The 13,052-nt window shown below is 36.1% G+C and overlaps 1 protein-coding gene across 1 annotated transcript in view; it reads left to right on the forward strand.

Annotated features, from left to right (window-relative positions):
- The window catches only part of ARL8B (ADP ribosylation factor like GTPase 8B), a 61,478-nt gene that overhangs the window by 32,078 nt on the left and 16,348 nt on the right, over positions 1 to 13,052 (forward strand). Inside the window, 3 exon segments of the mRNA XM_059940231.1 lie at positions 9,280 to 9,360; positions 10,713 to 10,786; positions 11,420 to 11,513. Coding sequence (XP_059796214.1) covers positions 9,280 to 9,360; positions 10,713 to 10,786; positions 11,420 to 11,513 — 249 coding nt within the window.

The following is a 13,052-nucleotide window of genomic DNA, read 5'->3' on the forward strand; positions in this document are numbered from 1 at the left end:
TGCATAACTAATTTAGTTGCCAACTTCATTATGTTAGAAAATGATACGTCACATTTTATCTCTTCCTATTTTGTCACTTGACCCGATAATGTTGTTTATAGTGTTTTTGTTCTCCAGTGCAGGATCCAGTCTAGGGTCAGGTACTGCATTTAGTTGTCATGTCTCTTTAGTCCCCTCTATCTAGTCGGAAACATTTTTACAGCCTTGATCTTTTATGACATTGACATCTTTGGAAAATTACCCTCCCTCCCCCGCCTTTTTAAGAGAATGTTCCTCTGTTTTGGATCTTTCTTCATGATTAGATTTAGTTTATGCGTTCTCAGCTGAAATAGTATATGGGGGATATTGTGTCCTCGTAGTAATACTTGTGTAGGCACATGAAGTCCATCTGAGAAGTCCACGTGAAGGCAAGAGGTTGTCTGATTTCTCCATTGTATAATTGCTTGTTTTTCCCTCTGCAGCTGATGCGTGGTTTGTGGGGTACACTTTAAGATCATGGAAATACCCTACTCCTCATCAAAAGTTCCCCTAGATCTACCTTTCATTTTAAATAACTTCAGCAAAAAATAGGTTGCCATTCTTTTTTTTTAACTATTGTAAGTTGAAATATAAGAGTAATATTATCAGTAATTCTACTTATTAGTGAAATATAAGAACCATAATAATGCTACAAACTAGGACAATTGGTATTGATAATAACAGTTTTCCATTTGAATTAAAAGTTCTTGGAAAGAAAAACGACTAACTTGTGTATTTATTGGCCATATCTTCTCACTTGTCAAATGTGTAAATTTTGGCGATTAAACAATTGAGTCATAGTGTGAGAAGACCACTCTGCTTAACATGTGAAAGTAGTTTCTTCTGGCTGAAAGGAGAAATTTAGTATGAGTCTTTTGTTGTGCTCTTCCATTCTGTCTTTACAAAGTAGCTTGATAACTAAAGCCTTAAAAAATAAAAAGATTCTTAGAGAAAGAAACTGTGAGACATTTGTCAAAGCAGGTATTTTTCCACTTGTGTTTAAAGTTTATTGAATTGGATTGGACTGCTACTACAGAGGAACAGATTAAGCAAAGAGAAAATTCTTCTCCCATGTTGTTAATAGCTTGATATCTGCATTTGTTCATTTAAAAGAGCAATGGTGAAGTCTAATCTGTTCCATTTGGAATCTCTACTTTAAAGCCCTGAAATGTATGAGTATTTATTTCACTGTGTTCTCACTAGTGTCAGATATCATGGTATATAAGCAGCCAGTGCTGCATGGTACATATCTGTACATTAACCTGTTTACAAAGAATAGGCCCCTCCCCCATTCTTATTGTCTTAGAGTATGCTCAGTGAAGTGTCCTTTCACTACTACAGGTCCACTGCCTCATGTTTTCTGCCTTCCTGGTGTTAACTTTTACCTTGGTTGTTCTCTTTCCTTCCCCTTTTCTATTTGCCTCATTCCTACGATCTGCAGTAATAAATTTAGGTAAGCTCTGTGTGCTGAAGTTGACACTAACAAAACTTTATGGGACAAGGTCTGCTTTTAGCCTTTGGTATACTAATGAATTTTTGGAAGAAAAGAAAAAAGAGCCACGTTTTTCCTACTGCTGTAGGCATTCATCTCTTGCTTAACTATATTTTAAATGAGAGGCCTATGAATAAAACATAAAACCATAAATGTTAGAGCTGGAAGTGATTTTGGAAATACTCTTCCAAGTACCTTTTTTTCTAGTAAGAAAGCTTAATCCTGAGGGTAAGATGACTTGCATGTGGTTAGTAAGTAGTGTAATTGGTGATAAGATTCCTGGACCTTGAGATAGTCTTTTTTTTACCGTCTTATTTTGCTTCAATTTTATCTTGTCCCAAGCCATATTCCAAAGATACTACCTTGTGACTTTGGGTACACGTTGATAACTGCAGTTCTGTCCACTGTCACAAAATCACAGTGAGTGCCACTTGTGATCTTGAATTTGTGTTATTAAGTGAAGGTCAGTTTATGTTTCATACACTATTTAGGAAGACAGGTATGAAAGCATATTTTTACTTCTCTTCACAGATCTTAGAAATGACGGGACTTTGAGCAAATGACTTAACCTGTCTTTGCCTTGGTTTTCTCATCTGAAAAATGAGGATAATGCTACTTACTTCATAAGGTTGTTATAAGGATTAAGTAAGTTAATATTGATTAATATTTACTAAGTACTTAGAACAGTGCTTCATGTTATTTAAGTGTTTGTTAAAATAAATAGCATGATACACAATTAAGTAGTACTTTTTTTTTTTTTTTAAACATCTTTATTGGAGTATAATTGCTTTACAATGGTATGTTAGTTTCTGCTTTATAACAAAGTGAATCAGTTATAATTAAGTAGTACTTCTAAAGCATCTACTTGTTTCCTGAATTGCTAGTCTCAGTTTAGTGGCATTTCGACAGCATAGAAATAAATTCTGTTATTTAGAGCACAACTGCCAACTTAGTGGTTTAGTCATTCAACACAAACTTTGAAAAGTGACGATTAAGATTTGATACGAAGAAAGAAGTTGAAAATGCTTCCAAGTCTGTAAAGTTGTTATACCACAAAATCCATTCATCAAAGCTAACGAATGATTTTTGAACATTTTGCTGTACTCAAGACATCTGGGGATTAAAAACCTGAAGATTTGATTACCTAATTTTCAGCCATTGCAGATTAGCAGTGCCAGGTGAATTAGGGAAAGTTATTGTTAACATCTGCCAGCAGTGAGAAGTAATGGTGAACAGAGAGATGAACATTTATGAAAGTTCAGGGGCAGCCGTGTATACTGCAGCCTCCTACATCATTTTATCATGGACTGGTACTATAATTGATGATCGTAATCATAAAATTTTACTGCCAGAAGGGCCCTTAAGGGTTATCAAATTTAGTTTTCATGGTTTTGGGTTTTTTTTTAAAGTATTTTAAGTATTTTCACTTTTTTTTTTTGCCCGCACCGCGTGCCACGTGGGATCTTAGTTCCCCAACCAGGGATAGAACCCGAGCCCCCTGCAGTGGAAGCACAGATTATTATTATTATTTTTTAACGTCTTTATTGGAGTATAATTGCTTTACATTGTTGTTTTAGTTTCTGCTGTATAACTAAGTGAATCAGCTGTACGTATACATATATCCCCATATCCCCTCCCTCTTGCGTCTCCCTCCGACCCTCCCTGTCCCACCCCTCTAGGTGGTCACAAAGCACCGAGCTGATCTCCCTGTGCTATGCGGCTGCTTCCCACTAGCTATCTGTTTTACATTTGGTAGTGTATATATGTCCATGCCACTCTCTCACTTCATCCCAGCTTACCCTTCCCCCCTCCCCATGTCCTCAAATCCATTCTCTACATCTGCATCTTTATTCCTGTCCTGCCCCTAGGTTTTGCAGAACTTTTTTCTTTATTTTAGATTCCATATATATGTGTTAGCATATGGTATTTGTCTTTCTCTTTCTGACTTACTTCACTCTGTATGATAGACTCTAGGTCCATCCACCTCACTACAAATAACTCAATTTCCTTTCTTTTTATGGCTGAGTAATATTCCATTGTATATATGTGCCACATCTTCTTTATCCATTCATCTGTCGATGGACACTTAGGTTGCTTCCATGTTCTGGCTATTGTAAATAGTGCTGCAATGAACATTGTGGTACGTGACTCTTTTTGAATTATGGTTTTCTCAGGGTATATGCCCAGTAGTGGGGTTGCTGGGTCATATGGTAGTTCTATTTTTAGTTTTATAAGGAACCTCCATACTGTTCTCCATAGTGGCTGTATCAATTTACATTCCCACCAACAGTGTAGAAGGTTTCTCTTTTCTCCACACCCTCTCCAGCATTTACTGTTTGTGGATTTTTTGATGATGGCCATTCTGACTGGTGTGAGGTGATACCTTATTGTAGTTTGATTTGCATTTCTCTAATGATTAGTGATGTTGAGCATCCTTTCATGTGTTTGTTGGCAATCTGTATATCTTCTTTGGAGAAATGTCTGTTTAGGTCTTCTGCCCATTTTTGGATTGGGTTGTTTGTTTTTTTGATATTGAGCTCCATGGGCTGCTTGTATATTTTGGAGATTAAACGTTTGTCAGTTGCTTCGTTTGCAAATATTTTCTCCCATTCTGAGGGTTGTCTTTTCGTCTTGTTTATGGTTTCCTTTGCTGTGCAAAAGCTTTTAAGTTTCATTAGGTCCCATTTGTTTATTTTTGGTTTTATTTCCATTCCTCTAGGAGGTGGGTCAAAAAGGATCTTGCTGTGATTTATGTCATAGAGTGTTCTGCCTGTGTTTTCCTCTAAGAGTTTTACAGTGTCTGGCCTTACATTTAGGTCTTTAATCCATTTGGAGTTTATTTTTGTGTATGGTGTTAGGGAGTGTTCTAATTTCATTCTTTTTCATGTAGCTGTCCCGTTTTCCCAGCACCATTTATTGAAGAGGCTGTCTTTTCTCCATTGTATACTCTTGTCTCTTTTATCAAAGATAAGGTGACCATATGTGCATGGGTTTATCTCTGGGCTTTCTATCCTGTTCCATTGATCTATATTTCTGTTTTTGTGCCAGTACCGTACCTTCTTGATTACTGTAGCTTTGTAGTATAGTCTGAAGTCAGGGAGCCTGATTCCTCCACCTCCATTTTTCTTTCTCAAGATTGCTTTGGCTATTCGGGGTCTTCTCTGTTTCCATACAAATTGTAAAATTGTTTGTTGTAGTTCTGTGAAAAATGCCAGTGGTAGTTTGATAGGGATTGCATTGACTCTATATTGTTTTGGGTAGTATAGTCATTTTCCAATGTTGATTCTTCCAATCCAAGAACATGGTATATCTCTCCATCTGTTTGTACCATCTTTAATTTCTTTCATCAGTGTCGTATAGTTTTCTTCATACAGGTCTTTTGTCTCCTTAGGTAGGTTTATTCCTAGGTATTTTATTCTTTTTGTTGCAATGGTAAATGGGAGTGTTTCCTTAATTTCTCTTTCAGATTTTTCATCATTAGTGTATAGGAATGAAAGAGATTTCTGGGAAGCACAGATTCTTAACCACGGGACTGCCAGGGAAGTCCCTAGTTTTCTTGTTTTACAATTTATAAAATAACCCTGAAACACCAAGAACACATTAAATCATGTTCTATAGACTGTGAGAAGTTAACCAAGTATGTATTTCATTTTGGAAAGCTTTCTGTGCAAGCTGTTTTAAGTTTTGGTACCTAAAATCTTTAGCTACAATTTTTGGCTGGTTTATTATGTATAGCACCTTTTCCTAATATACCAAATAAATGAGCCATTATCTCATACATACCTCTCCTTAGGTATTAATTAAAGCCTATTACAGTTCACAATGGCGATCTTTAAGACATATAATCAACCACTATTGAGCTATGTGACCTTGGGAATTTATTTCTTGTTCTGTAAAATGGTAGTGATAATTGCCTCCCTTTACATCATACATTTCTAAAAAATGTAAAACACACAAAACGTTAAAATTACCATCTTAACTATCTTTGTGTGTACAGTACTGTTAAATACATTCACATTTTCGTGTAACCATCACTGCTATCCATCTATAGGACCTTTGATCTTCCCAATCTGAAATTCTGTACCCACTAAGCATTAATTCCTTGTTTCCCCCTCTCTAGCCTTTGGCAACTACCATTCTATTTTCTGTCTTTATGGATTTAACTACTCTAGGCTCCTTATTTAAATAGAATCATGAAGTATTTGTCTTTTTTGTGACTGGCCTTACACTTAGCATAATGTCTTCAAGGTTCATCCACGGTGTAGCATGAATAAGGTTTTCTTTTCTTAACGTCTTTATTGGAGTATAATTGCTTTACATTGTTGTGTTAGTTTCTGCTGTATAACAAAGTGAATCAGCTGTATGTATACATATATCCCCATATCCTCTCCCTCTTATGCCTCCCTCCCACCCTCCCTATCCCACCCCTCTAGGTGGTCACAGAGCACCGAGCTGATCTCCCTGTGCTCTGCAGCTACTTTCCACTAGCTATCTGTTTTACATTTGGTAGTGTATATATGTCAGTGCTACTCTTCCACTTTGTCCCAGCTTCCCCTTCCCCTTCCCCGTGTCCTCAAGTCCATGAATAAGGTTTTTAAGGCTGAAAAATACTGCATCGTAGGACTAGACTACACTTTACCTGCTCATCTGCAGGTGGGCGCTCAGGTTGCTTCCACTTTGTGGCTATTATGAATAAATCAGCTGTGAACATGGTTATACAAATACCTCTTCAAGTTCCTGCTTTCATTTGGGTAAATACCCAGAAGTGGAATTGCTGGATCATATGGTAATTCTATTTTTAATTTTTTGAGGAACTGCCATATTGTTTTTCATTCTCCAACCCCTGACAACCACTGGTCTTTTTACTGTTTTCATAGTTTTGACTTTTTCATAATGTGATACTGTTGGAATCATACAGTATGTAGTCTTTCCACATTGGGTCTTTCATTAAATATGCATTTGAGGCTCCTCCATGTCTTTTGTGGCTTGATAGCTAATTTCTTTTAATACTGAATAATACTACATTGTCTGGATGTACCAGTCTATCCATTCACTTATTGAAGGACATCTTGGTTGCTTTCAGGTTTTAACAATTATAAATAACGATGCTGTAAGCATTTAAGGTGTGAGTTTTTGTGTGGACTTAAGTTTGCAAGTCCTTTGGGTAAATACCAAGGAGTGTCATTGTTGGATTGTGTGGTAAGAGTATGTTTGGTTTTGTAAGAAACTGTCAAAGTGTCTTCCAAAGTGGCTGTACCATTTTGCAAACCTATCAGCAATGACTGAGAGTTCCTCTTGCTCCACATCCTCATCAGCATTTGGTGTTATCAAAGAGTACCAGATTTGGGCCACTCTAATTGCTTTGTGGTGTTATCTCATTGTTTTAATTTGCATTTCCCTGGTGACACATGATGTGGTGCATCTTTTCATATGCTTATTTGCCATCTGTTTATCTTCTTTGATGAGATGTCTGTTAAGATCTTTGGCTCATATTTTAATTGGATTGTTTGTTTTCGTATTGCTGAGTTTTTAAAGTTCTTTGTATATTTCCCATAACAGTCCTTTATGGAATATCTTTTGCACATATTTTTCTCTTACTCTGTGGCTTGTTTTCCGAGTCTCTTGGCATTGTCTTTTGCAGAGCAGAAGTTCTTAATGAAGTTATCTTATTATTTCTTTCATAGATTATGCCTTTGGTTTTACCTTTGCCCATTTTTTAACCAGGTTATATTTTTTGTTCTTGTGTTATGGCTAGTTTTGATATATGTAGTTTTGATATCATGACTAGATCTTCACATATAAATTGTATATGTGAAAGTTCTGAAAATTATAATGTCTGCATGTATAAATAAAGTAGTGATTATGGTTGTGTTAACTTTCTTCCTTTCTTTCTCTCTCTTTCTTTCTACCTCTCTCTTTTTCTTTTTCTCTCTCTCTCTCCTCTCTCTCTTTCACATTTTTTCTGAGATTAGCCCAAACTCCACTGAACAGGAGGGGAAAAATAAAAAAAGTAGAACACTTTTGGGGTTATGTAGAAGAAATTAATTTGTAAAATCGGAATTCATTGTGCTTGGTACAATTGGTACTTGTAGACAGTTTTGGAATGAATGTGTGGTGAACAATTGGCCGATGTTAGGGCCTTGAAAATAGTTCCATTTGTTTAATTAGTCCCATGTTGATATATTTCATAATCCTGAGCTGTGCCTAACAAATAAGAGGTCACTTGAGAAATAAACATTTGGCAAATAAAATACATGAATATGTAAATATATAAAATCAGTATCAATTGTGACTCATTAGGTGTACTTCATAATTGCAGTCAAAATAAAGAATATGACAAGAAAGATGGAAGACCTGTTAGGAAAGAATTATGATACTTCACTGAACGATATAAGGGATTTGAATGTTTGAGTGGACACACCATGTGCCTAGGTGGAGAGACTTGGTTAAATATCAAGAGTTGATAAAGGGCAGTTAGTATTTTAACAGAATTATTAATTTCTAAAGTTTATTTCAAATGCGAGAGATGAAACACATTCCTGAACATTCCAACTTCTTGATTTGCTATATAGAATAATATATAGGATAAGCTACAGTAATTCATGTAGTCCTAATTTATTTCCAATTAGAAATAAACAGACTAATGGAAAAGAATTGAAGACTCAGATATAGAACTGTCTCTGAATGGAATTTGGTGTATCACATCAATCTAGTTAGGAAAGTGTGGATTTTTAAATGAGGAGTGAGGGCTTCCCTGGTGGTGTAGTGGTTAGGAATCCACCTGCTAATACAGGGGACACGGGTTGGAGCCCTGGTCTGGGAAGACCCAACATGCTGCGGAGCAACTAGGTCTGTGTGCCACAACTACTGAGCCTGCGCTCTAGAGCCCCCAAGCCACAACTACTGAGCCTGCGTGCCACAACTACTGAAGCCCGCGCACCTAGAGCCCGTTCTCCGCAACAAGAGAAGCCACTACAATGAGAAGCCCGTGCACCACAGTGAAGAGTAGCCCCAACTCGCCGCAACTAGAGAAAGCCTGCGCGCAGCAACGAGGACCCAACACAGCCAAAAATAAATAATAATAAATAAATACATAAATTTTAAATGAGGAGTGAGGTGATTATAGGTTATACATTTGTAAAAAGCACCTTTCTTGCATTGTGTAATCAAATCCTAGATGGATGAACATTTTAAATTTAAAAATATAAATACTGTTAGAAGATATTTAATTTTAGTCTTCTGACAGGAAGGTCGGAAACCAAAAAGAGAATATAATTGATTACATAAGGGAGGATCATGTTTATGAAGAAAACATTTTATAAGCCTTGTTAAAAGACTGACTCAGAAAAGCAACAGTGAATTTTAAGAGTATTGTCAAAATAATTTCAGTCCTAAAAATAGAAAACTTTGAACTTTTACTTCTGATTTACTTGTACCTTGTATGCAAAAATTCACGTATAGGTGGACGAATTAATAAATGTTCATATGTAGTTGTACAGTATTTCTTTTCTTAAACTTAAAAATATGTAAAAAATTATAGTAGTTTCAGAAGTATCTTTAATGGAAGACTGTGTCTTTGAATGAAAAAAATAATGCACCTCTTCAAGATTTATGGCTGTTAGGAGTGTTTTCTTAAGGTATATTGTTATCGTCACTAAAAAATTAGTTATTTGCCAAGTTGGGTACAGAGTAATGTTGATGTGAAAGGTTTGCAGTGTTACATGTTTTAATAAACAACGATTAGTCTAAAAATGTTTTCTTTCATTCAGTCAGGTCAATTCAGTGAAGATATGATACCTACAGTGGGCTTCAACATGAGGAAAGTAACTAAAGGTAACGTCACAATAAAGGTACGTCAGCTTCTTGCCATACTTGATTTACATTGTTAGCAGATACAAACTAGGAATTTTTCTGTTTGTTTCTTTGCGTTTTACATGAGTATTGGCAGTTCTTAATTAATGAGTGGGCATGTTCCAAAAGAGTGTAAATCAAGTTTTTTTTCTTTCTTGCTCTAATAGATCAAAATGTGTGTGTTGAAATGTTGTTAAGTGCCCATAAAAAACTTAGCATATGGGTTGTCAGAAGTATTATTTGGGATTTAGGTATTTCTAGGAAATAAAAATCCCATCTTCAGAGTATTTGGAATGTGATATTATTACATTATTTCATGAGTAATATTTTATATTGAAAGATAATAATTGTTTATAATGTTGGTAATTTAGTATTATATTTGTGGTAGCCAATATGGTAAACTAGTTTTCCCTTTCTTTGCTAATAAGCCCTAAAATTAAAACTATAAAACAGTAAAAAGTTAACTAGTTTAACACAATTTTGTTTCTAGAGTAAGTTTGATAGGTTTGAATTCTGGACTGTTGGACTGTTTTTTAATTTATTAGTAGTATTATTTTTGTATTCCTTGTTCATGGGGGGAATTTACTTCTATAGCCTGAACTTTATGGCCATTTTACCCAGTTCTTGTGGTTCACAGAAGCTGTTTACTGAATTCTTTCCGTAGCTTATCTAATGAAGCTGCTAATTTTTCATGTGTGTGTCTTCATGCGTGTTTCCAATGTCTATGGCTAAATTGGAAGCCTCCTAAAGATAAATATCATGACTTCAGACCTTTACATAGCCCTACAGAGTAGCCATAATAGTGAAATTACTGTGGGTAGTAGCTTTCATATGGATAAAATAATTTTATATAAGAAAAGCACCTAGGTAGGAATGTTTTCTGTTATGTACAGAATAACTAAAAACGATTAGATGTTAATATATATCCAATCAGACAACTAAACTTAAATAGATTCTGAATGAACTGTTTTTTTCTGTCTTGGACTTCAAATTTGGATGATGGCTGATTATGCAGATTCTAAGAGTGCTATTTCAAAAAATATGTATTTTCAATATTGGAAATTTATTGGTTAACAGGCAAAGAAAGTATTGCACAAAAACTAAATCTTTGCTCAAGCACCACCTATTAGATCTAATGTAAACATATTCAGTATGAGCTTCAAGTTAGAAGTGGCCCCAAGAACTTCCAGATTAAGAGCTTGTTTGACCTCAAGTTTTTGAAAAGCAGTTTGGCTCTAACATTGTGGAAATGAACATATCTGCTTGATCTTTCTCCCCTCCTTCTGCTGCTTTTTTCTTCAATGTGTTATTTGAAATATCTTTATTAAGAACTGTCTATCTTGATTTGAAGATTTGGGACATAGGAGGACAGCCCCGCTTCCGGAGCATGTGGGAACGGTACTGCAGAGGGGTCAACGCTATTGTGTAAGCCGCTTGCACGCCCCCCCCCCCCCCCCGTCTCCCCCCTTGCAGTCAGTAGTTTAGGTTTCAAGGGAAAACGCTGTTTTTCATACTTTTAAAGGCTTAATTTTTATTTTGGGCAATAACAGTCTTTCTTAGATATTCTCTTAGTGTAATCCCATTAACATCAGACTTTAAAAATAGAATGATAGAATGAGAGTTTTATTTGTTTTTTATGTAGCTAAGAGCTATTGGATATAAATGTTTTACTATCATGTATTAGTCCTCTAAGAAGTCTACCTATCTACTTATTTTATTGAAGTATAGTTGATTTGCAATATTGTGTTGGTTTCAGGTATACAGCATAGTGATTCAGTAGTTTTAATTATATTCCATTATTGGTTATTACAAGAGAATGGGTATAATTCGCTGTGCTATTCAGTATATCCTTGTTGCTTATCTAATTTTATATATAGCAGTTTGTATCTGTAGAACAGTCTATTAAAAAGTATTTTTGAGTGCAAGCCTTTTAAAATCGAGGACTTTATTTTAATGAACAGTTACAGTAGTATAAATTAAGAAAATTTAAAAATCTATTAATTGCGATCATCAAAGAACATGGTGGAGACATTGAGATCACTTTATTCTTTTTTAAAGTTACATGATAGATGCTGCAGATCGTGAAAAGATAGAAGCCTCGCGAAATGAACTACATAATCTTCTAGATAAGCCACAGCTACAAGGAATTCCAGTGAGTATGGAATACTGGTTAATTTTACATTATATAATTATAATATTTATATTATTACGAGTATAATTATACATTTTTATTTATTGTGTTTGAAATCAGTAAAATGTCTTTTGTTTTAAAGCCTGGAAGGCTTACATTTACTGAGTATCTGCCCCATACTGCTCATTGTGCTGTTTATTCATTTCTTAACCAGCTGTTTATTGAACTATATGTAGTAGGAGCAGTGCTTAGTCCTGGGGAAACAGTAGTGAGCAGAAGTGAAAAGAAACATGCTTCCTACAATCATGGAGCTTATGGTTTAGTAGGAAACTAGGTAGATGGTATGAAATCATTTGAATAATACAGCTGTGATCAGTGCTACAAGGGAGAGGTACAAGGGGCTATCGAGTTGTAAGTTAGAGGGGAGACTTAATGTAGTTTGAGGGAAGAAGGAAGGATTCTCCGAGGAAGTGCTGCTTGAGCTGAGATGTGAGGAATGTGTAGGCATGTGAGGGATGTGACAGCTGGAGGAAAAGAGAGTTGCAGGCAGAGGCTCTTTGGTAGGAGGAGGTGGGGCACTGGGAGGAGGCCAGTGTTTCTAGAGCACAGAGCAGAGTGGGGAGGGTGGGGTAGAGTGTGGCGAGCCTGTGGCAGCCCGGACACTAAAAGAGGCTGTGTGGGACTGGGTGTTTTTATTTATTTATTTAAACATCTTCATTGGCGTATAATTGCTTTACAATGGTGTGTTACTTTCTGCTTTATAACAAAGTGAATCAGTTATACATATACGTATGTCCCCATATCTCTTCCCTCTTGCGTCTCCCTCCGTATCCCGCCCCCCTGTCCCACCCCTCTAGGTGGGCACAAAGCACCGAGCTGACCTCCCTGTGCTATGCGGCTGCTTCCCACTAGCTATCTGTTTTACATTTGGTAGTGTATATATGTCCATGCCACTCACTCACTTTGTCCCAGCTTACCCTTCCCCCTCTCCGTATCCTCAACTCCATTCTATAGTAGGTCTGCATCTTTATTCCCGTCTTGCCCCTAGGTTCTTCTGATCATTTTTCTTTTCTTTTCTTTTTTTTTTTTTTTTTTAGATTCCATATATATGTCTTAGCATACGGTATTTGTTTTTCTCTTTCTGACTTATTTCACTCTGTATGACAGACTCTAGGTCCATCCACCTCACTACAAATAACTCAATTTCGTTTCTTTTTATGGCTGAGTAATATTCCATTGTATATACGTGCCACATCTTCTTTATCCACTCATCTGTCGATGGACACTTAGGTTGCATCCATCTCCTGGCTATTGTAAAAAGAGCTGCAATGAACATTTTGGTACATGACTCTTTTTGAATTATGGTTTTCTCAGGGTATATGCCCAGTAGTGGGATTGCTGGGTCGTATGGTAGTTCTATTTGTAGTTTTTTAAGGAACCTCCATACTGTTCTCCATAGTGGCTGTACCAGTTTACATTCCCACCAACAGTGCAAGAGGGTTCCCTTTTCTCCACACCCTCTCCAGCATTTACCATTTGTAGATTTTTTGATGATGGCCA

This window comes from Balaenoptera ricei, chromosome 11 (genome assembly GCF_028023285.1).
Source record: "Balaenoptera ricei isolate mBalRic1 chromosome 11, mBalRic1.hap2, whole genome shotgun sequence".
Classification (NCBI taxonomy): domain Eukaryota; kingdom Metazoa; phylum Chordata; class Mammalia; order Artiodactyla; family Balaenopteridae; genus Balaenoptera; species Balaenoptera ricei.